This window comes from Balaenoptera acutorostrata, chromosome 3, assembly GCF_949987535.1.
Source record: "Balaenoptera acutorostrata chromosome 3, mBalAcu1.1, whole genome shotgun sequence".
NCBI classification, from domain to species: domain Eukaryota; kingdom Metazoa; phylum Chordata; class Mammalia; order Artiodactyla; family Balaenopteridae; genus Balaenoptera; species Balaenoptera acutorostrata.
Genome location: NC_080066.1, coordinates 174730209 through 174754595, shown reverse-complemented (window position 1 = coordinate 174754595; position 24387 = coordinate 174730209). Strand labels below are relative to the sequence as shown.

The 24387-nt window shown below is 49.1% G+C and overlaps 1 protein-coding gene across 3 annotated transcripts in view; it reads right to left on the bottom strand.

Moving 5' to 3' along the window:
* The window catches only part of TUNAR (TCL1 upstream neural differentiation-associated RNA), a 48933-nt gene extending 35713 nt beyond the window's left edge, over window positions 1-13220 (bottom strand). Inside the window, exons 1-2 of one of the 3 annotated variants that reach the window (XM_057541989.1) lie at window positions 12879-13010; window positions 12280-12603 (exon numbers count right to left, since the gene is read on the bottom strand). In XM_057541989.1, coding sequence (XP_057397972.1) covers window positions 12280-12291 — 12 coding nt within the window. In that variant the 5' untranslated portion in view covers window positions 12292-12603; window positions 12879-13010. Of the gene's footprint in view, window positions 1-4153; window positions 4173-12279; window positions 12604-12878 lie in introns of those variants that run through there. The other 2 variants (XM_057541991.1, XM_057541990.1) reach the window with 2 other exon arrangements.
* Window positions 13221-24387: the final 11167 nt, after the last annotated feature.

Genomic DNA, 24387 nt, shown 5'->3' with positions numbered 1-24387 from the left:
ATACAACTTTTAATACTTGTTGATGTAGAAATGTTCACAGAGGCAAAAGTGCCAAAGGGCCCAAGAAAGTGAGCAGAGGCCAGGGTGCAGGGGAGGGAGGCGAGGGGACGAAAGGGGAGGCGAGGTGGGGCACACACAGGGTCTGCACCAGCACCTCTTTGAACCGAAAAGCAGACATGGGGCTCTTAGCAGCTTTGTTTGCTTCTTCGCGGAGCACACCTGAAAGGTGGACGGGAGTGTGCTGGGGTTTAGGGAGCTCCGGTTTCCCGCAGAGCAAGGTGGTCAGTGTTTATAAATGTCAGGGGGGTGACCGGATGTGCTCAGGATCCTATCGCCTGGGTCACACCCTACTCTGCCGCCTACCAAAGTCCACCCCCTGTACAAGCCACCTATGCTCTCCATGGTGGCTTAAAACGTGCCCCAAATTCTGCAACGCCCTTCCCATCAATGTGGGCTCCACTGTGGGCAGCCTTAGTGATTTGTTTCTAAGGGACAGAATATGCCGGAAGTGATGCTGTGTGATTTCCAAGGCTTGGTCATAAAAGGCGATACAGACGGCCCTCCCACACCGCCCTCCCTCTTGGGGCATGCGCACTGGAGCCCTGAGCCACGATGTAGGAAGTCCAGCTGGCCTGGCCCACCTTGCTGGAGAGACCACGTGGAGAGGCTGCACAGAGATCCGAGGAGCCCCAGCTGTACAGCCCCCCACACCCCCAGGCTGTGTGCGTCCTCCTGGGCCAGGTACCAGGCATGGAAGTGAGGAAGCTTCTGGATGATTCCAGCCACAGCCACAACCTGACTGATCTCACAGGCCTTCAGCAAGAACCATCGAGCTGAGCCCAGGCGGCCCCTGGACTTAAAGGATGACTAGTGTTTGAAGCCACCATTTGGAGGTGTTTTATATGCAGCAATAAATACTCTCTAAGCCTTAGTTTCCCCATCTGTAAAATGGGAATAAGAAAAGTAACTGCTTTATTGAGCTCTTGCTCAGATTAAATAAAATAGTCCATGGAAAGTATTTATTCAGCACAAAGTCTCCACCCAGAGTAACCACCTAGTATATAAAAGCTATGGGGCTTCCCTGGTGGCGCAGTGGTTGAGAATCTGCCTGCCAATGCAGGGGACACGGGTTCGAGCCCTGGTCTGGGAAGACCCCACATGCTGCGGAGCGGCTGGGCCCGTGAGCCACAATTACTGAGCCTGCGCGTCTGGAGCCTGTGCTCCGCAACAAAAGAGGCCGCAATAGTGAGAGGCCCGCGCACCGCGATGAAGCGTGGCCCCCACTTGCCACAGCTAGAGAAAGCCCTCGCACAGAAACGAAGACCCAACGCAGCCAAAAATAAATAAATAAAAATTAAAGGGCTCTATTGAAGAAAAAAAAAAAAGCTATGATTATCACTAATTGTTATTATTACGGCCATCGTACAGAAGAGAAAACAAGGTCCAAAAACGCGAAAGCAAATTGTCCAAGAATTGCACAGTGAGTTAGATGCTCCATGGTTTGACTCTGAAAACAGGTTCAACTAAAACACGCATGCCCCCCGGAAGAGGCTGTGACAGTAATCAAAATCTCATTGAAGAACTGCCATTCCCATCTGGGAGGGGTTAGGTCCTTGACCAGAAAAACAGAGGGACTGAGGTCAGACACTCAAAATGTCTTCAGAATAATCACCCTGCCTACCTGCGTGGCACCCATACATTTTCTAAAACATTTAGCCTCCCTCCACATGAGGATAATATTTTTTAGCTCTGCTCTACTCTTCCATTAAAAATAAGTGTAAATAAGGTGGTGAAACCTATGAAACCTGCCAGCAGGTAGATTACCTCTGTCCCGAACTGCCATAACATACGGGCCTGCCAAGATTATTTATCTAAAACATACATCTACCAAGTTTGGGGGTAATAACCTGGGAAAGTTTGCAAACAATTCCTTCATGTTCCTGAGGGCTGTGACGGACGCACTTCATGAACGGGAACTGTACTTATATATCTGCCTAATAAAGTCTTGAAGGTTTTACTGTTTTGAAGTCAGCCGGCAGGACTGACATCAATCAGCTTCTCACGCATTTGGGAGAACCTCCTTGATAAGGCGAAACACAGCCAGAAGAGCCGGGTTGCTGCAGAAGCTCATCAAACAGATCCCCTTCCACATAGCACCCCTCACTCAGCCACTAAGAGGCCTAGAGCCACTCCTAGCACTAAGCAAGCTCTGTCCCTGGTGCTGGAGATGCAGGAACAGACAGTTGGGAGGAGACAAGAGACACCGATGCAGATGCCAATGGCGGTTTGGGCTAGACTCGGGTACATCCAAGGAGCTTGGAGAGTCTGGGTGGCAGGCTTTCCTGGATAACTGGTGGGGCTTTTCATGATACCCTGAGCTCCAAATGGACCTCAGCGTCAGTTCTTCCCATGCCCAGACGCTGAGAAGCATTCTGATTTGCTCTGATACTGTTCTCTCCTTGCATCAAACATCCACACAAGCTTCAGAAACGAGCAAGTGAAGAAAGGGCCAGAGATCTAGGGGTATTCCCAGCCCCCTCCAATTCTGGTTGCCCAGGACCCTGGCTCTGGGCCTGGCTTCCAAGAGGAAGGGCAAAGGAACAAGGAGAAAGCCACATCCTCTGTGACTGGTTGCGGACAAAGCAGTGTGAGTACAAACTGTCCATTTCCACATGGACTTCCGCCAACACTGGGCACTGGCCAGCTTCAAAGATCGTGACCAACTCCAGAATGACTTGATGCCCTGCTGGGTTCCAATCCCACTGTGTGACCTTGGGCCAGTTGCTTCTCCTCCCTGGGCCTCAATTTTTTGACCTGTAAATGGGGCCATTGAGAGGGTGGAGCTGCATCCCTTTCCCGAGCCCACATTCTGGGGTGGTGAGCTCTCCAGCAGGCGGCAGCTCTTCAAACTGCCCGGGATGCTTTGCCCTTGGCATGATTTTGCAGTCAACCTCTCCTAAAGAAGGCTCTTTTCCAGGACCAAACTCCCCAGAAACAGCTAAGAATTTGCCCACTGGACTATGGAACACGCCTTTTCTCTCCCTCTCCTTCTCTTAGCAATGAGAAGGTAGAGGACCCCTGGGACCCTCTTCCTTGTGTCCACCCCACTGGCTCTGCAGAAGTCACCCATCCCACCGAGCATGTTGATTTCAAAGTTAACGATCAGAATGGCATGGGCTTTGGTTTCTGAAACTGACCCCTTTCCCGCCCATCGAGCCCGTTGCTGAGGGAAGCTCAGGGAAGCTGGCCGGCGAACGCATGCCCTGGATTCTCTCAGCTGTGTTTGTAGGTCTGGGAGCATTGTTTTTAGGCCAGGAGCAGCCTGAATGCGTTTGCAGGGGTGCAGGGAGACCCACGGCTCAGTGAATCAGGCTGGGACACTGCCTGCTCCATTTCCCGTTGGCCGGAGTCCACGACGGCTGGGCAGCAAGTGCTACAGCCAGTGGCCACCTCGCTTCCCCTCCGAGTCCGGCAGGGTCAGTGGAGCTGGGGTCTGGGCAGCGGGGCCTGGAGGATCACTCAACAGATACACAGCAGTAGACACAGGGCATCAGAGAAACAGGGCCTGGAGGTCACGCCCCAGACAATCACACTCATCCTGCACAGACGACGCCTTCTTTTTATACACCTTTTAATACATTTATACCTTTTACACACCTTCACCATAATACAGACATTACAGGGGAGCAGGAAGCAGGACCACCAGCTGTCTTGTTAAAGCCCACACCCTCACGCGAGCACTTCCTATGGCTCCCCATCACCTGTGAGACAGGGCACCCTCCTTAACCTGGCACTCCAGGCCCACTCCCACTGGGACAGGACTGACGCACCTGTGCTCCAGCAGCCCGACGCTACAGCCCTACACCACCTGCTCACCTACCCCCGATGGTCCAGCCTCTGCACATTTGCTCACACTCTCCCTCCTGCCTGGAATGCCTTTCGCCCTCATCTCTGCTTGACAAATTCCTACTCATCTCTCAAGGCTCATGCCCCCACCCTCCCCCATCCAAAGCCATCGTTCCCACCTTTGCCTTCTCGGGGCATGTCAGCCACTCTAATTAGCTATAGGGTAGTTACGCGTTTCCCCAACTGTCTCTGAGTCTATTGAAGACAGAGAGCATCTTTTTTTCCCTGTATCCCCAAACCATCCTACCTGATGGCCTCTCAGTGACGGCCTGGTCCACGTGTCCACTGCAGGAACCTGTGAGATGGATGCTAAGAGTGAAAATGGTTCTTTCCACGAGATTCAAGGAGAAGCACCTACCATGCGCAGGACCCAGTAGGGTCTGAGGATTTCATGGTCTTTTTCATGTGATACACTGCCGGGCAGGCTGGCTTCAAGGGACCCTGAACTAGTGCCATGTGTTGACTTGTCTAAGACACTCTTTATGTCTTAAATCTCTACACCAGGTTACGCGGTCAGGTCTCCTTGGAGGCGAATCTTATGAGATGGTCCATCTCTCCCTCCTACTCGGCACGCACTCAATATTTCTGAGATCGGTTTGCTTCACCCGGGCCCCAGGAGAGCCACTCCTGAAAAAGAGGCCAGAGCTCCTCTTCCCCGGTGGGAGAAGACAGAGGCCAGAGGACTGTGGTCCAGGCCTCCCTGTTCCATCTTTATGAAAGCAAGAGCCGGAGTTGGAGACGAAACAAAGCAGACCCCAGAGCCACTGCGTCTCCCGTGTACAGCAGGCCTGCAATGATGCCTGGACACAGCTGCTGCCCTGGGAATGTTTGTGGACGGAAGAGGAGGGATGGCAGGGCCCCTGGGGTTAACTGTGGCTGAAGAAACATCCAGCCTAAGGGGAGGGGATCAGGGTCTTTCTAGAAGATTCCTCTGAAAGAGATCTCCAGGCCCACTTCAATGATCCCGTCCAGTGATGACTCACCCCATAATATGGTGCTCTGAATTAAAGGACTGCTCCTAAAACAGCGTGTATTTGGTGGAGGGCCTGGAAGCTGAGACTGGCCCCAGGGAGCGTGAGAGCATCTGTCTGTACAGGGTTTCAAAGCAGTGGGGGGACAGAGAATAGCAGCTCCTTGGGGCTGTTCCCCACCTGCCGAGCCCCCTTCCTTGTCGGTCCCCAGGTCCCATGGGCTCACGGAGAGTGACTGGGCTCTCGGGCAGCTGTGTGGGTTTCAGGAACGGCACGAAGCCAGTGTGGCTAGAAGGGGAGAAGCAAGGGGAGGTGGCAGGAGTGGAGGTCGGACCCAGGGCCAGATTGTGCAGGGCCCTGGAGGCCTTGCCAAAGTTGTTGGCCATTGCTCTCAGGGACACTGGCGAGCTCTGAGCAGAAAAGGTCATGGTCCTTTAGAAGGCTCCCTCTGGGGGCCACTGGAAAGCAAACTGTAGAGGGCAGCACGGAAGCAGAAAGAGCAGGAGAGAAGAGGATGGCTTGGGTGGAGGTGGGGAGAGTGGCCAGCATGGGAGGGTGCACCATATTCTGAGTATTTTGGAGCAAGAAGGGGGATGAGTGATTAACTACCTGTAAGAATCAGTGGTTCTCGCATTTTTATTGCTCCTGAGATAAGAATTACTGGGAGGGTGCTAAAAATACAGATTCTGGGCCCCTACCCTCTGAGGTTCTGACTCAATAGGTCTGCCACAAGGCCCAGGAATCTGTATTTTAGCAAGCTCCCGGATGCTTCCGTGGAAGTGGTACCTGGATCCCGCTTGGAAAAAACCCTGCATGGCTCAGTCCTTGCACTTCACAGCCAAGGGAAGCCAGTGGAGGGCCAGGGTGGGGCAGAGGCTTGTCCCCAGGTGCCCAGGTGAGACAGGGCTGACAAGCAGGCCCCCTCACTCCCAGGCTGGGCTCTCCTCACTGGCCTCCTTGCTCCGCTGCAGATCTGGAATGGGCCCTAAAGGGCAGTGGTGACGTCCCAGGCCTACGGGAACAGAAGCCATGTGTGGATACACTGCAGCTGTCTGTGGTCCACCACTGCAGCCCCAGTGCCCTGCAGTGCCTGGAACAGAGCTGGTGTTCAATGGATTTTTGTTCTGCTGTTGACAATCAACACCTGTCCGATGGAAGAATGACCCCAGTGATCACCAAAGTGATCGGGCAGGACCAGGGAGGCACACCCAATGGAAGAGAGGACACCATGCCTGGACAGATGGACAGAGCAGCTCTCCAACTCCCCAGGGATATCCCGGAGCAGGCTTATGACCACCTCAGCACCTACAGGAAATTTTCGGACCGACGTTGATCTTGTTGGTAAAACTGAGAAAAGTCTCAACACTCCCTTTTAGAGAACAAGTGTATTCTTCTACTCCTGCTTTCTGGGTGGAGAACACGGGCTTCCATTTCTACCTTTAATGTTTTAACACTGCAAAGCCGGGCTTACTTTTTCAGAAGTTTTCAATAAAGCCCTCTCAGCAAGTTAATGGGACTACATGCACTCATAAATCATTTTCAGCTTATGCATGATGCTCTCAAGACACATTCACTTTATTGAAAAACAGAAGACTTGTCAATATTGATCATTAAAAGATGATCGCCATTATCATCGATCTTCTGAATGAAAAGGAATCAAGAATCTTTCGGGGGGCGGGGCGGGTCACACAGAAGCCAATGTAACTTGAGTGGTTTATCTGTGGCAGAACGAAATGGTCTTGGTCAGGATCCCAGACTATATTAGCAGACATAGGCTCAAAACCTGGGATGATGGAAAAATAGGAGGCCCTGGGCATTCCTTATGTGTGCTTCTGCTTGGGGATGTTAAATGAGGCATATAGAGTGGCTCATCACAGTTTGTTGAGAAACTGAACCAAGTGAGAATACACAGAGCCTCCCAAACACCCCACCTGACCTGTAAGTCTGGTTTCAATGATGTTGAGTGCAGAAGCATTCAGCCTAGCAAATACTAAGGCAAGCCCTCGAAGTCTACCAGAAGGGCTTGTAAAGGTGTAGGCTTTTAAACCCATGTAGAGTCTCATTTACACTTGTCACAAGCCACATATGAAGACAGCATGAAATATATAAAATTCTTTAGTAAATTTAGTAAAATTCTGTGCTTCTCAATGCTGGAAATGGGTGTTAAATCATTTCTACTTACTAGGCCCCAAATAAGTGTTCACAGGAATCACAAATCAGAGGCCAGGGACTTCACTGCCTTCTTGCCTAACCGCCGATGCCTCTGTAAGGCCACTTTTGCATTCTTTGCCATTGACTAGCCAAAGGTACTAAAAATCTGGCCCAGAACTGAAGCTACCAGGAATCTGTTCTCTCAAGGCTTGGGGGCAAAGGGTACAAACTCTATGGGTCTCACTAGGGACATGCAATGTAATTTCTCATTCACCATATCGAAAAATTGTGCTGGCTGCTAAGATGTTTTGGTATTTTACAGATGACAGGTGAATCACAATTGAGTTTTCCAACTCATTCTGTCTGCTTTTTCTCATTAATCACCTTTCATGAAACTCGAAGCTCTTGGCCCAGAAGCCGTTCAGGAATCCAGAAGAGGTGGAGGGAAGGTCCTTTTTGTTAAGACATCACTCCTATGACATGGGCAAGGCCAGTATCAGTGCCGGAAGGAATTTAAACTGCTGGCGAAGACAGCCAGCTTGAGTATCATTACTAGAATGTAAGGAAGGGTGATTCCAATGACTTCCCTTTACCTAACTCTGCAAATTGTGTGTTGCAGACAGGATTCTGGAATCTCCTGTCCTGGGTATGGATGAGACTCACCCAGATTTGTAGAGCTATCAGCAAAGACGGCAGCAGCTATACTAACGTGGGTGGACTTCCGCAGGCTCCACGAAATATCTGCTGTGACGGCATCTCTATTTGGGGGCTTGAAAAGTTCTTGAGACTGACCATTCCTCCTCTAAGTCCTGGAAATTCTTAAAAGCTGTAGGTGAACCTTTAAGTTCCTGTATATGTTCCTCCTACTTCTTTCTCTAGTTTGCTGTCTGGGGGAGGATTAACCCGTGTGGCATGCTGGAAGAGGAGTCACGCTCTTTCCGAAAGCTGCTGTTACGTAACTTTTATCCTGTGTCCCTTTTCGCGAGGTGCAGGCTGGCAACGCCTTCCAAAACATCCCACGTGCCAGCTTGTGGTCACTTCCCATAGAACTTAGGGTGACATGGCATCTAAGGAGTTATTTTAGCTTCCCCCGAAGAACTACCAACACTAACCCTTGTAGGGTAACACCTGGCTTATTTCTGAGTATCTTTCAAATCTAACACGTTCGACATAGAGTTCGAAGAAATCCAACATTTTGGATTCAGAAGTCTCTCAAGAGCCAAATCACCCCCATATGTTATATACGCCAAATCTTTGGCATGCCCTCTCTGTGACATAGTGTTATTGAAAAATTCGGGAAGAAGGACGCAATTTGGTTTCCAGACACGCTGCAGCATCAGTGGACGTGAAGTGTGGCAGGTAAGGGAAGGATGCTTTCAACCCCAGCAGAATGCACTTGAAATCGTGCTTGTTCCTGCCATTCAATAACCGTGCGACTTTGAGCGACACACTTCAGCTCTCCAAGCTCAGGCTCCGAATCTAGAACAAGGGTTCGCAAGATCTACTTTGCAGAGCCAGGGGGACAAAATGTTTTAAGGACTGGTGGTTCCTTTCTCCCATTCTCTTTATCTGATGATGACTGCAGCTTCGCTAGGAAACCTGACCTCTGACCACAGACTATTTAAAGTGTGACAAGCAAGCCTGCCCAGAGAACCCGGCAAAAACACCACTGCCAAATCTACGAACTTCTCACCATTTTTCAGCTTCAGCTGAATTCAAGGCTCTAATTAAAGTACTTTCCATTTTCAAAACAACGGCAAACAGTAATTAAATACTTCCCCTCCTACCTTCCAGGAACAGCCTAAGACTACGGCGAAACCTCCATGTCCCCTGGACCTCGAGCTATACAGCTAGATGTGACATTTCTCCTACCCCGTCGACCCAAATTACATAGTGGCTCCTGTGGTTCCTGCCGCATGGACCCTAGAGAGGGTCCTGGCTCAGCCCTCTCCGTTGTGTGCCAAGATGCCACCCACAAGATGCCATGATGGGAAAGCTGGCATTATTGCCTTTAAGATGAAAAGTTCATCACACAGGATAGAGTCCCTGCTTAGGATAATCAATACACTTTTTTATAATAACCAGTTCTTTACTGTTTATACAGATGTTTAATTGAAAATGTTATGTAACCTTAAAGCACAGGGCACTCTGGAGCTATTAATAACCAGCTACATCCAGATTCCAAGGACTCTTCGGGCTTAGAGTTGGAGGGGGTCTCCTGGCACTAATATATACACATGCACATGAACACGGGGAACATACAAACATACACACTCATTGCACAGATGTAAATGAAGACGCCAAGAATGGAGATGACTTATCCAAGGTCACAAAGCCAATTCACAGCAGAGTCAAGAATAAATCCCAGGTCTCCTGGCCTCTGGAGGATGTTCCTTTTAGAGAAAAGGAACACGCCCCATAGGTACCTGTGTACATCCTTAACATTGCACAAATGCTGCAGTATCCGAAGCGGGTTCTCACAATGCGGGGCTTGTCAGCTCTGATCAAAAGAGTTCCTGGTCTAGACTCCTGAGTTAGAAATGGGATGCCCACCAGGGAAACGTCTCATTGTTGTCATTCATTTGTGATACATACCCCTCCTGCTCTCCCAAGAGAAACATGAGGCACCTAGAATATACCTGAACATGACGCCATTATATATGGTGTGGAAGAGGTCAGCTTTAGCGATCTTCCAGAAAAGAAGTGGGTTTAAGACAAAACAGAATCGAAAAGGGAGACTCTTTTTCTCAACTGCACACTTTCACGCCAGGAGGGTAAAAAAGAGCAAAAAATAAGCGAGAACTGATGAATTAAAAACTGAATATGAGGAACAAGAGTAATATTTTTCTGTGTAATCAGGCTCTGGGTAGCAATAGTATGATATGTGACAGAAAAACTGTTCTCTCATAATTACATTATCATTTTCAAAAGTAACTTCATGAAGATTGTTTCTCTGCATTCATTTTTATTCAAAACCTCACCCGTTAGTCATGGGGAGCTAAAACACACAATGCTGGTAGATTAATATGTCCACACAAGATGCATTACTTGCCATTCACAGACCCCATGAGCTTGTCAAAAATGAAAGCTTTGCTCTGGTTCTGTAAATATCAAACAGTCATAAAACCCGCTGGGAGCTTAGTTTCTGGGAAAAAAAGGTGGGACATGCCCGTTTCATTTGAGATTCAGTAACGCTTTAAAAGGTTCATTGATCCACATCTTTAAAAGACCTATAACAACCCCCTTAAGGGCCCATAGGTCAAGTGGATGAATTTAGCTGTAATCAACAGGCAAAGACTAAGTCAGGGTCTAAACATCCTAGTGGCCCCCCTTCCTTGTGACAGTTCCTCTATTACTGCTGAGAGAGGCTCCACCCTTCCCTAATATAATCAGCAAACAATGGAGAGAGGAGAGTCTAAAAATCACTTTATTTACTTGCTTTAATTGTTTAGGCTGAGAAGGTTTTACCTATGCAGCTATGACAGATCCTTTCTGAAAGGAACAGGCAGGCTCACCAGCTGGTCACTTTCGAGCCGGCTGGACATCTAGTTGATGCGTTGTATTTCATCAGTTCTTAGGGGTCAATGTCATCTCTCCCAATGAAATGCCTAACCTGTCCCATGAACCCAATCTGGCACGTTGGGACATTTTATAGCCACCATGCTTTAGCCCAATAAATAATCCACTAAAGCACTGCCCAGGCTTCACCTCCTTTGGGTGGAACCTGAATTTTGCAGCTCCCTCGGGCACCATATCCTCCTCTTGGAAATCAACAACCTATTCAACCAACAAGCTATCTGTCCACATGTGTGGGTCTGATCAGCTCACACCCCCTAGCTCCGGCCTGTAACCCCCTCTTCTGCCACTCGAACAATCATTTCACTGGAAGGGATCAGAGAGTTCATCCACTGTGACCCATCATTTCACTGACAGGGAAACCAATGGCCTTTCCCTGCGCTGACACCAACACCGTCCGAGTCCTGCAGACCACCAAGCTCAACACTTGGTGACTCAACCGAGTAAACAAGCCACTCAGACCAGGACCAAATGATTCCGCGTGGCTTCCCCTTTCAGGGTCGACCTAAATGCACCTAAGCAAACAGTTAAGAGCTACAAAACCAGAGAATTGGGGGCAAACTAAGGCCTCCTGTCTACATTAAACCCCCCCCCCTTTTCTTCTGGATTGAGATGTGGGAAGTTCTGCTGACATGGAGGGTTGGCAAATGTGAGCCAAGATAAAATTTCGGGCAGGGTTGGTTCCTACACAGTGGCCATCTGGGATCAGCCTGTTAAGTAACCATCTCTAAGACTTACACAACCAGGGGCAGGAGCTTTGATTAGTCCTCACCCCACAGAAAGGTTTACCACATGGTTCTGAGGCCGAGCATGTGCTGGGCACACACAGCATAGAAGAGGCACACAGGAGGATCTGAACTCTGCCCTTTCCCACCTTTCAGAGGCCTGAGAGAAACAGAATCCCAGGAAAGAGAGCACCCAGGGGAACATATCCTCCTCCTACCTGAAGAGAAGCAGCCATGCACTTACAGATCACATAAGGGTGAGCAGCTATGTGATGGAGGGATGGGCAAAAAAAAAAAAAATACATGCTACCAGCAATTTATTTCATCCAAGCAGATACTCATCAGCACAAGTATTTTCACACACACGCAGTAACTCCAGACGGAAGCAGTTAGTAGAAGAAATGGGACAGGTGTGTTTGTTCCAAAGGATCAGCTCGAGGGAGAGGTGGAAAGAGCACCCTGGTTTCCAATCCTGGTCTCCCTGGCTTGCGCTTCCTGGCCCTGTGACCTTGATTAAGTCATTCAACCTCCCCAGGCCTCAGTTTCCTCATCTGAGCCAGAGAAGAAGGGAAACGCACTTCCTCCGGTGGTTTGGAGACATACTACCCAGCACAGCCTGGACACCAGTTTCGAGGTCACTATATATGAGTCGACTCCCTCCACAAATGAAGAGTCTGAACCCAGGTGGCATATAGCATTATGGAGACCAAACAGGTCTCCTCCTGTCTGCGTGTCAAGCCCGCATCTGCCTCCCTGATGGCCCAGGAAAGCACCAGGTCTCGAAGGCGCCCGGGCAGTTCGGCCTCTAGGCAGGGTTTGGGGAACAGGGGAATCCAGGGGTTCAGTAAGAAATGCCGCAGGCTCTGGGTGGGGGCCGAGCAGGGGTCTCAGAGGCAGTCTCCGGGGCCGGGCGAAGGGGCTTTGTTTCCGCGGCGGAGGGCCTGGCTTACCGAGCAGTGCATCCGGAGGCGGGCGGGGGGCGCGCGGGGCACGCAGCAGAGCCACAGCCTGGCCCGGGCCCGGGGTGCCTGAGCCGGAGGAAGGCGAAGAGGAGGAAGAGGAGAAAGAGAAGGCTGCCGCCGGCTCCTGCCTCATTCTCCCGGGCAGCGCCGATCCGCTGGCCGCCGCCAGCTGGGGCTGGCCGCCGGGCGCCGGACCCCGCGCGCGCGGCTCATGTCCCGGTCCGCCGCTCTCGAGGTGTGCGCGCAGCCAGGTAGTCTCCGGGCGGCGCCCCGGGGCTCCTCATGCCCCGCGCCGGGGCTCGGCAGGAGGACCTCGGGGAGGCAGCGCGGAGGAGAAGAGAGGAAGAGAGAGCGTGAGAGCGCGCAGAGCTGCGCCCCGCGGGTCCGGGGGTGGCAGGCACCCGGCAGGACCGCGCCGCCCCACCCACCGCGCCGCTGAGCCCCGCGCCGCGCGCCCGCCCGGTGGGGCGCAGAGCCCCAGAAACTTTAGCACATGGCCGGTCCGGCGGCCGTGGTGGCGGGAGCTGCCCCGCTCTTCCCGCTCTCCCTCCTCCCCGCCCCAGCCCCGGCCCCCGAGAGCAGCTTACCGGCGGCGACGGCGACCGCGACAGCGGGGCGCCCACCCTGCCGCGCGCAAAGCTGTGCGCACCGGCTCGGAAGGAGGAAGGGGCTGGCTGCGTCGGGGTCCCTGCAAGGGAGGGGCACCTCGGCGGCGGCGTACCGCGCGGGTTAAGGCGTCCTGGGAGGAGGCGGCGGGCCAGCCTGGGTCCGCAGGCCCGGACGGGGGAGGGTCCGTGCGCCCCCCGCCCCCGCCCCGCAGCGCCGCTGCTGACGACGCGCCTGGGCTTCCCCGGCCCCGGGTCTGCGGAGCCCGCCCTGTTACCTAGCGACTCGCTCTGGGGAGCCCACGCTGACGCGCGCGACTGGCGGGGCTGCGGCAGCCGAGGGGAAGGGAGGGGAAGGGAGGGGAGGGGAGGGGAGGGGGAGCTCCGGAGGTGGGGGAGGGCGGGTGGCTGCAGCCGGAGCTCCTCCTTTCGCCTCCCCCTCTACGTTGGGGAGGGGGCCCGGGGAAGACGTCCTACAGCACGGCCCTGGAGTATGGGGGTGGGGAGAAGGCCCGCACCGGGGCGGGGGGGGGGGCGGATGGGGGAGGCGCGGAGATGCGCCTTCCCCTTAACTAGGGATGCAGCAGCAGGTGGCGGCGACGTGGCCCGTGGAGGCCCGGCGCCTACAGGCGCGCGGATATGGGCCCGGCCGGGGCGAGAGCGCGAGGAATGTGGCAGTGGGCGCGTGGGTGTGTGTGACACGCTCCCACCCACGTGGCGTACTTGGGGACCCGAGGACGCGGGTGGAAGAGGCACCTCTTTCCTCTGGTCTCTCTCACTCCTTCCTGGACATTTTGCTCCTGCGCTGTCTCTTCATCATGGAAGCCCAGGTCGCTCAGCTCCCTTTTCTGAGCTCCTCCTTCCTTCCCCAAACCAAAAGGATGGCCCAGGATGTAGGGGGCAGTTTCGTTGTGATCAAACCAACCCCAGTGTTGGCACCTCCCCAGCTTACCCCACCCCTGTATCCAGTTGCTCACATTGGGGGTGGACCCTTTAATCTGGGTCGGGATGCCTTCCTATTTTGGGATTTGGGGCCCCTCCAATTTCCCACAATATGTATATAGAATGTGCCCTAAGTTACTTCACATCTTCTGTAAAATAGAGTGTTCATCCCCAAAGCTTGTAGCTAAATGCTAGCACCTAAGGTGCCCCACAAATGTGAACACGTATTAGCTGTAAAGCTACAGCCTGTCTCCTGATCCTCTAGGACCTCCCCCAAAATACACCCCAAAGCCCAGGAAAGTGGGGCAAGGGTCTGTGAAAGTCCTCATCGCAGGCAGGGACCACTTTTCTGGATGAGGGAGATGACTTGCCCAGGTCCCCTGGGAGCCTCAAAGCAAGCAGAGCCCAGGCCTCCTGATTTCCAAGCTCCCACACACCACCACTGCCCCTCTTCAGCAGCTGGGTGCAGAGAGCCTCACTTCCCCGCTCCTGGGAAGACCGCTCATTCCTGCCACCTCACCCCCTGGACCAAGCCCACACCCCTTCCTCACCCTACTGTCCTCTCTTCCTCTCTGGTGTGGATATGGTGAGAAAGAGGCAGAAGATGACCCCAAAGAGGAGAAGGGGAACCTCTTTGCCCAAGAAAGTTCCCACATCCTAGCAGTGGGTCTCACCAGGGCAGATCCCATCCCTGAGGATGCTTTGGGAAATACCAGGACCCGAGTGGGTTTTGTCAGCCCATTGACAGGACTCTTCCTCCGATGATGATGATAATGATGATGGTGATGATTATTACCATAATTATTATTCAGATGTCAGTAGCTCTTGTTGAAAAACCCTGCAAACCCATCCAAACAGAAACCTGTATCTTGAGAAACAGAGGCCCAAAGGCAGCACTTTTCTGAGAAAACCACTTTGCATCCCAGCCCATGTGCCAGGTGAGATCCAACATTTTCCGGTGAAATTGGGAGCAACGCTTTTGCCCGACCAGTTTTTACGGGTGGCGGCAGCCAGGCAGCTGGTCCACAGAAGCTGCAGAAGGACTGTTTCCTGGTGCTATGTTGGCAGCCGGCTCTTTCTTCAGCCCAGATTTCCCAATATGCAGATATAAGTGGACATGTGATTTGGTCAGGGAACCCCGTGCTCACAATAAATAAAATCTCAGAGCTTGTATTCCACGCACAACCAGTATCTGGGCCCCACTATTTCAGCAAACAAGGCAGCCTGTGGGGAAATGTGATTTGACAGTACAAACATCTCATTCACTGTGCACAAAGATTTGAAAAATATTGGCTTGCGTCAAAGCCAAAGCCGGCATGTTCACCCTTTACAGTGCGTGTGTGGGGGGCGGGGCAAGAGGGCAACAGGTGGGACTTCCTCTGCATCGTATTGTTATTCCTCATGCTTTTCTGAATAGAGGTGGGGAATGTGTGAGCGCGTTGAGATTAAGGAAACCCGTGAATGCCCAGGGCTACATCTTTCCAGGATGTCCATCTGCGTGGCAGTGGAGGAACATGTCCCCAAATTTGTAAGGAGCGTTCACTGGAAGTTAGGCACAATACTAGTCACTAGGGGTGCAAAGATGAATTAGATAAACCCTCTGTCTTCTGAAGCCTCCTTGAGACATTTATAGAGGGCTTAACTCATGCCAGGTACTCTAGGTACTGAGGGCTTTATCTACAAGTGCTAATTTTAACCTCATTAACCCTTCTCCGCGGGATGCTCAAAAAGGTTATATAGGTTCCCTAAAGTCACGGAGCTGGCAAATGAATGGACTTGGGAGTTGCAACCTGGTCTCCCTAACCCCAAAGGCCACGTTCCTAACCATTTCCCTATTTTGTCTGCCAGGCTAAAGAAAAACGGAGACAACAATAATATAGAAAATGCCTACCTGACATTTAGGATTACAAGTGAGATGTGTGTATAAAGTCACCAGGATTTGTTCCTGGAAGAGTCAACTGTCAATAAAAGCTACCTATTGTTACCATCATTAGACCCTCAATTTTATTTTGAATTCATAAGCTCTGTCTTATCGGGATTACCAAGTACTATTCTTGGAGGCATAGACAGAAGTGATAAAAGTGCAGACATCTGTCTGCAGGACTGCAGCTGGCTGCACAGAGGAGGTGGCATTTGAGTTGGGTCTCCAGGCATGAGTAGATGTTGGGTATGTGGAGAGGACATGAGCAGGAATGGACTGATCAAGAGGAATGTATAGGGGAAATTCACAGAGCTGTGAATAAGCAGCTCATGTGGACAGGAGTTAATACCCAAGACAGGAAAGCAAGAGGACGGACAGCAGCTGTGGAGACCACCGTTTCTGAGTGCCGGTCCCCTCCCTGAAGGCACAAGCAAGGACATCTTTTGAGCCAGGGCTACGGGGTGGTGAGTGGGGAGAGACAATGCGGCAGAGAGCCAGAGAGAGGACCCAGCCTCCAGGCAACCACCAGGCAAAGGTTTACTGGCCGTGCTTGACGGGGGCACCTCCCATCACTCATAGGGGCAATGGGGTCATGATCCCTGCCAACCTCAGTGCTTTGCAGGGCCACTGCGAGTGTCAGCCCACTGCATGGGTCACTAAGTGCGAGAGCGGGCTTGGCAACGTGTAGTGGGTACATTGTATGCACAGGAGGCGTAACCCGTTCACTCATTCTCAGGATTTTTTTACAACTCATTCATTCATTTGTGCATTCATTCATTGAATATTATGACATTACATTTAATATTATGTTTATTGAGCATTTACTCTGTGCCCAGCACTCTGTTGGCTCTAGGCATTCAGCAGTGAACACACCGTGGTCCCTGCCCTCATTTTACTCGCAGTCTAGTGGGGAGAGAGACCAGTCAGCAGGGTGGGGTGGCAAGACGGGGGCTCGGTGCTGTGGTCCCTGCAGGCCATGTGGTCGCACAGAAGAGGGGCTCTTCCCTGGATTCAGGGGATTGAGGAAGGTTTCCTTGGTGGGATGATCCCTCAGCCTCAAAGCTGGCAGACCTGAGACCTGATACCTGAGGTCTGCCAAAGCTGATACCTGGCAGACCTCATGACTGGAACCTGGGGCTTCTGCCTGGGTGGTCTGGTCCTGATGATTGCAGCCTCGGGGATAAGCAGCGTTGGTGCTAACGGGGCGGCTGAGGTAAAGGATAGGGCCTGTGGAGTGGGGAGAGGGTGTCTTAAAGGACAGGTAAAATGAAACACTGTTTTTGCCTAGAAAAAGAGGCTTTAGGTCTGAATCTTTCCTTTCCAACACCCATATTAACGTGGTTATCAAAATAAAATAACTCAGCCAACCACAGTTAAGAAGAGGTGAGAGACTTGGAATTAGGACAACTGAGGAGAGATGGGATCATGGGAGAAAAGGAAACAGATAACTTGGCAAGAGGGTATCATCACCTTAAAGAGCTGAAGGGCTTTCTTATAGGAGAGGGTTGCGTTAGCTCCTACGTGTGGCCCCAAAACATTGAACTAGGCCACCGGGGAGATGGTGTTTTCAGGACAAGGAAGGATAACACTTAGATCAATACCTGGCCCTCTGACTACTTTTGTAAATAAAGTTTTATTGGAACATAGCCTGCCCATTCATTCAGGTATTGTCTATGGTGCTTTCACGCTACAAGAGCAGACTTGAGTATTTGCTACAGAGATTGTATGGCCCACTAAGCCTAAATAATTTAGTATCTGGCTCTTTGCAGAACAGTTTGCCAACCCCCTGAATCAGAGCAACCCAGATATCAAGTGAGGTGCTTTGGGAGGGAGTGAGTTCCCCATCACTGGGGGTATTCAGCAAAAGCTAAAGTCCTATTAAGCAGTCATGAGGCTAAGAGTTTGAGTGACCTTTGAGATCATAAGGATCCAGCAGTTAATGACAATTATTCAAATTTCTTCAGTGCCTGCTGGTCACATAGTCACAACTATTGAAAAATAAATCTATCTTCAGAGCAGCCTCGGTCAGGTCTACAGTGTTTCATCACTGGACCTGAAGTCCATCAAAAAGAGCAATGGCTTCCTCTGCCTGTTTAATATAAGGTAGATGATGGACAGATTCAGGCAATCTCAAGGGTGAACATCTGGAGGAAATCTTTTTACACCCAAGCCTCTCTTACAAGGAAGACGCACTCACGTGTAAACTCATGGATGAATGACGGCGTTGATCGTTTCTGGGCCACCAGTGTACTCACGAGGCTGAGACGTTCCTCTGTGTTTCAAAGGGATTCGCTATGGAATAAGCTAATTTAGCTTTGTTAGGCTTCTGTTGGGGTCCCTGGGGATGTCATTCAGCAAACTTGGTGCCAGACCTTGAACTGGGCAGAGCACCTGCCCTTGAAGAGCTGGTGGCCTGGGCCCCAGCTAACTCGGCCAGAATGTGATGAGTATCTGATAGATCCCAAAGGCAGGGAGAGACTTACTCGGCCAGGTGCATTTATCCAGCAAAGCAACATTGCTGCACAGCACTATTAACAGAAATTTGTTTTCTTTCCAAGTGGAATTGCAAAGAAAAGCAAAATGTTCTCTTTAGAGGGAAAAAACGTCTGTGGCCATTTCACTATCTTGTCCTCAGCTAGGTTGGATATAAGCAGAGTCAATTTCCCCACCTCAGCTGTCTTGCAAAACCGTGATGGACACAAGAAAACATTTTCTCATGCAGTAATCCACAGCCTGTGTGCAGAAGCAAAGATTTTCCAACCAGAAAAGGAGAAATGCGCTTTATTACAATCCCCTTATGAAGCGCATTGGCAAAGGCGAAATTGATTAAATACTGTTCCTAGCGTCCACATGAAGGACTGCTTCCCTGATCCTTACTGGCCGGGTCCAGTTTACACCACGGTGAATTCCAGGTACTGATTTTTCTAAAGCCTTTCTTCCTCTGAGTCTCAAAGTAAAACAACAGCAGCAACAAGCTCATTTCACGTTTTTACATTTCGCATTTTTCTTACTGCTGCTTTTGTTTTCGGGTGACAGTTAGATAATCAAGATATCTAGTTGTAGGTTGCCTTTGGCAGGATTCCCAGCTGAGAGACAGACACCCCTAAGAGCTTTCTCCTGAGAAGAATTCAGATGTTATTCAAGCTCTGACGCATCCATTCTCAGACACTTAATCATACTCAAAACCCATTTGAACCGAAGTTTTCCTAGCTCTCCAGCTAGGGGGAATCTTTTTTTTTTTTTTTAAATGGGTCTTCTAACACCAGCATCCTGGTTTTTTGGTTTGTTTTTTTTTTTTAATTAAATTAATTAATTAATTAATTTATTTTTAGCTGTGTTGGGTCTTCATTTCTGTGCGAGGGCTTCCTCTAGTTGCGGCGAGCGGGGGCCACTCTTCATCGCGGTGCACGGGCCTCTCACTATCGTGGCCTCTCTTGTTGCGGAGCACAGGCTCCAGACGCGCAGGCTCAGTAATTGTGGCTCACGGGCCCAGTTGCTCCGCGGCATGTGGGATCTTCCCAGACCAGGGCTCGAACCCGTGTCCCCTGCATTGGCAGGCAGATTCTCAACCAATGCGCCACCAGGGAAGCCCCTAGGGGGAATCTTAGTGTTTACGGAGAATTTTAAAAGACCACAGAGAATGCTGAGGCCTTCCACCTGTCGATAAACAAAAGAAGTGCCACGGTAAAGGCTCTCAGTGTTCCATGCCTTCACGGGCATCCCTAAGCTGGCTACTCCTTTGCCTTGTCTTCGCCATCTGTTGTCTGTGACATGGATTGTCTAATCTCAATGCTGAGGCCTCATGTCCAACCTCACCTCTGTTCCCGGCCCCAGAGCCCATGAACCTCAACTTTACCCTGTTTTTACCATCTCCCTTAGCCATAGTTTGAATGGCACTGAATTCCTGAGTGAGGGTTGATTGGTGTGTGTGTGTGTGTGTGTGTGTGTGTGTGTGTGTGTTTACGACAACTTACAATGCAGGGAACGAGGTAATAATAGCCTGGTCCCCAGTTAATTACAAATAAAATGATTCTTAGATATTTTATTGATAGTTACCTGGTGTCAGCATTCTTGGTTGCAGCTCCCAAGGTAAAATTGGAAAGTATTGTTAAATTAATCTCTCCGTGTACATTCAAGCACACATTACCTTATTCCAAGGATTACTATTAATGTAGTAATTTAGTTCTGCTGGGGAGATCTTCCCATAAAAGAGACATTTCCATAAAATTACTAAAAATGTGAAGGTTGTTTAAGTCATTCATTCTTCCCTAGTCTCAGCTATCCGTAATGTTAATTGCTCTGAAAGCTTACAAATATCCTCCAATGGACCATGGGAAGCCATGGTCATTGAGAGGTAACATGCCACAGAGCTGATCCATGATCAGAGACCTTGAACCTGCCCCGCTCCACCACACACACCCGGTTAACCATGTCATCTGCTAACGTTAAACACACCATCACAACGTCACCTCAGTCATGTGCAAGGAAGGAATCTCTTGCCTACAAAGAAGGCAGAGGGTTTCCCACCTTGTCTTTCCTATCAAGATCCTTGCTCAGACTTTTTATTTGTTCCAACAAATCGGCCAGAGGCTGACTTGGCCTCTTTCAGACTCTGCATAAAACCAAGTCTTGTTAAAGGAAGCTGGTTTCCTTGCAACAGGGTACCTCTAAATGAATAAAGAGGGAGGGGCTTTCGATTGCTTATGAAAAGGTATCTCATAAAACACATGCATGCTGAATTGCTAGGGTGATTACGTGAATAACCCGTTTAGGAAAGTGTCCAAAGATGTTTCATTGATTTAAGAAACCTTTCAAAAGGAATAATCAGGAGACACAAATCTCTGCTGAAGTTTCTTCATCATGTTTACTATCACCGCCACCACCACCACCACCATCATCAGCATTGCCCGCATTTACCAAACCTCTGTACTATGCCAGGCACCTTCACATGCATTATTTCAACCTAAAATTCACAGAAATGCTGCAGCTACATCTCATTATCCCCATTTAACAGATGAAGAAACAATGGTCCCAAGATTTTTAATCTTTACAGATGTAAACTTAGCTGATGAATGTTTCAAATTGTTAGAAGTCTTTAATTTAATGGTAACAGTAAAGTATATTTCTATCTGACCAGCCAAAGCCTATACCTAATAAAATGCAATGTGTTCTGTCACAGCAACGAACATAAATGCAGAACTTTCAGGTAATAATTTCTCCCTTTTCCGAGTAACAAAACAAGCAGTGGCTGAAAGACTTACCTCTCTGCCTTCTAAATGGCTAGTATTTTAAACTACCGTTATTTTCAGAGCTTACCCACTCCAAACACTTAATCTCTGTACCTACTTTTGAACCAAGAAGAGATGTCCTTTCATCTCTTATCTGTTGTTTTCTAAACTGTTAAGGTTTAAGTATCAATAACCTTGTTAAAACATCATTGTAATCCATTACATTTTTAGAAATCATTGAATATACAAGTCCAGAGGGTACCTCTCTGTTCGATCCCAACCCACTCCAGTCTTCTGAGGTCCTTTCAAAGATCACTCACTAACTGTGTTTCATAGCAGCTCTTACATTAAAAGAGCAAGTCCTGCGGCTGGCTTGAGTAGGATGGAAAAGGTAGATGAAAGTGTAATCGGTAAAAATGAAAATGCGTTTATGATTTCTCCAACAATCAAATTGCTGCCAGTTTAGAGGTGAATGGCATCCTCTATTTGTGTGTGTGTGTGTGTGTGTGTGAGTGTGTATGTGCTTCATCAAATGGCTGGAGAAGTTATAAAGGAGGAGAGATGCAAATGATGGTACAGAAAGCAGCAGGCAGCGATGGGTCTCTCGCGATGACTTTGAGTTAATACTCCTCTGGGGAAGACGGAACAAAAAAAGAAAAAAGATAAAGAAAGCACAAATACAGCAAAATCTGTCCTACAGAGTTAAAATCTGTGGGATCAGCCAAGTTTTTCTGGCAAAGCAGTGCAGAATATATGTTTACCCTGTTAATTTTAAGTATTACAACGGGACGGTGACTCATATCCAAAGGTTATAATCTGCATTGGGGGTTAAGTATGATGGAAGAGTGATAAAGAAAATGCAAATTCTTTTTTCCACAGTAACCTGGGAAAACACTGCTTTGAAAAACTAGCACAATATTGCCCTCCCTCCCCCTGACATAAGATAAACTAATTAATATGTATCACAAATCCAACCACAAGACTGGACCCAGGAATTTCTTTGGTGCAGCATTGTCGAGAAGCATGTATAGTGAGGGCCAACCCGAGGAACTGAGAGGCTTAAGGCATCTAGAGGGGTTTTTTCTTTTTGCCCTTATTCTGGAGATGAATTTCTGGGAGCAGTTCATCGGGCCACATTGATTCTTTCACTAAGTGACAAACATGAACAGCTTGTAAACATTTCTCGAGGGTTATTTTCCTTCTTGTGTGGTTGTTGGTGGTTGAGGTAGCAGCCGTGACTACCACTGATGGAACACCTACCTGTAGACTTGCAGGATGCTGGCACTCCACTTGTTTTATTTAATCCTTCTACCAGATCTGAGAGGTGGTTCATGTATTACCTTCCATCGTAGAGAAGAAAGCCAAAGATCGGAGGTATGAAGAACATACCTAAAGCCACTGCATTAGTTATCCATTGCTGTGTGAAAAATGACCACAGCACTCCATGACTTAAAACACACATTTATTATTTAACAGTTATGGTAGGTCAGAAATATGGGCATGGCTTACATGGGTCCCCTGCTTCATGGTGTCTCACAAAACTGCAACAATGTATCCGCCAGGTCTGGGGTCTCATCTGAAGGCTCAACTGGAGAAATATCCACTCCAGGCTTTTTTCCATATTGTTTGTGGCAGAATTTATTTATTTATTTATTTATGGTTACTTTCCATTTACAGTTATTACAAAATATTGGCTATATTCCCCATGTTGTACAGTACAACCTTGAGCCTGTCTTCCACCCAATAGCTTGTGCCTCCCACTCCTCCACCCCCCTCCCCACCCCTACTGGTAACCACTAGTTTGTTCTCTATTTCCATGAGTCTGCTTCTTCTTTGTTATATTCACTAGTTTGTTGTATTTTTAGATTCCACATATAAGTGATATCATACAGTATTTGTCTTTCTCTGTCTTATTTCACTTAGCATAATGCCCTCCAAATCCATCCATGTTGTTGCAAATGGCAAAATTTTGTTCTTTCTTATGGCTGAGTAGTGTTCCGTTGTATACATATACCACATCTTCTTTATCCATTCATCTGTTGATGGACACTCAGGTTACTTCCGTATCTTGGCAACCGTAAATAACGCTGCTATGAACATTGGGGTCCACGTATCTTTTAGAATTAGTGTATTTGGCTTTCTCAGATAAATACCCAGGAATGGAATCGCTGGGTCAAAGGGTAGGTTTATTCTTAGTTTTTTGAGAAACCTCCATACTGTTTTTCACAGTGGCTGCACCAATTTACATTCTCACCAACAATGTAGGAGGGTTCCCTTTTCTCCACATCCTCAACAACATTTGTTATTTGTGTTCTTTTTGATGATAGCCATTCTGACTGGTATACGTATATATCACTGTGGCTTTGATTTGTATTTCCCTGATGACTAGTGATGTTGAGCCTGTTAGCCATCTGCATTTTCTTTTTCAGAAAATGTCTATTCAGTTCTTCTGCCCATTTTTAAACAGGTTGTTTATTTTGTTTTGTTTTGTTTTGTTTTGTTTTTGTGGGACCTTCCCAGACCAGGGATCGAACCCGTGTCCCCTGCACTGGCAGGCGTATTCTTAACCACTGCGCCACCAGGGAAGTCCAGGTTGTTTGTTTTTTTGATGTTGAGTTGTAAGAGCTGTTTATATGTGTTGGATATTAATCCCTTTTACTGGTCATATCATTTGCATATATTTTCTCCCATTTGTTTTGTTGATGGTTTCCTTTGCTGTGAAGAAGCTTTTAAATTTAATTAGGTCTCATTTGTTTATTTTTGCTTTTATTTCCTTTACTTTAGGAGATGGATCCAAACAAATATTGCTGCAATTTATGTGAAAAACGTTCTGTTGTTGGCAGAATTTAGGTCCCTGAGGGAAGCTGGACTGAGGGCCTCACCTCCTAGCCACCTATTGGCCAAAGGCCACCCTCATTCCTTGCCACATGGGCCCCTCCAACATTTCAACTGGCTTCATCAACACTTGCAGGTGGAGAAGGCAATAGAAAGAGTATGCTAGGGAGATGGAAACCATGATCTCTGTAACCTAATCACAGAGGTGACATCCTACTCCCTTTGCTGTACTCTGTTGGTTAAAAGCAAGTCACAAGCCCTGCCCTCACTCAAGAAGAGGGATTATTCAAGGGTGTGAATAGCAGGAGGTGGGGTTGTTGGAGACATCCTTGAGTTTGCTCACTATGCCTACCCATGTAGTTCCAGTTGCCTTGCTGGCATCTAGTCTCCAGGCTTCTTCTCCTGCTGTTTCTTTCTCCTCACCAGATTTTTCTTATCCTTGGAGGCTCTGCTCCAGTCACACCTTCCTCCAAGAAACCATCTCTGGAAACTTCAGCCTTCCTTTTCCTCTTTGTTCCTGGTGAATTCCTCTAGCATTGATAGCAACAGACGTAGTGACTTTTAA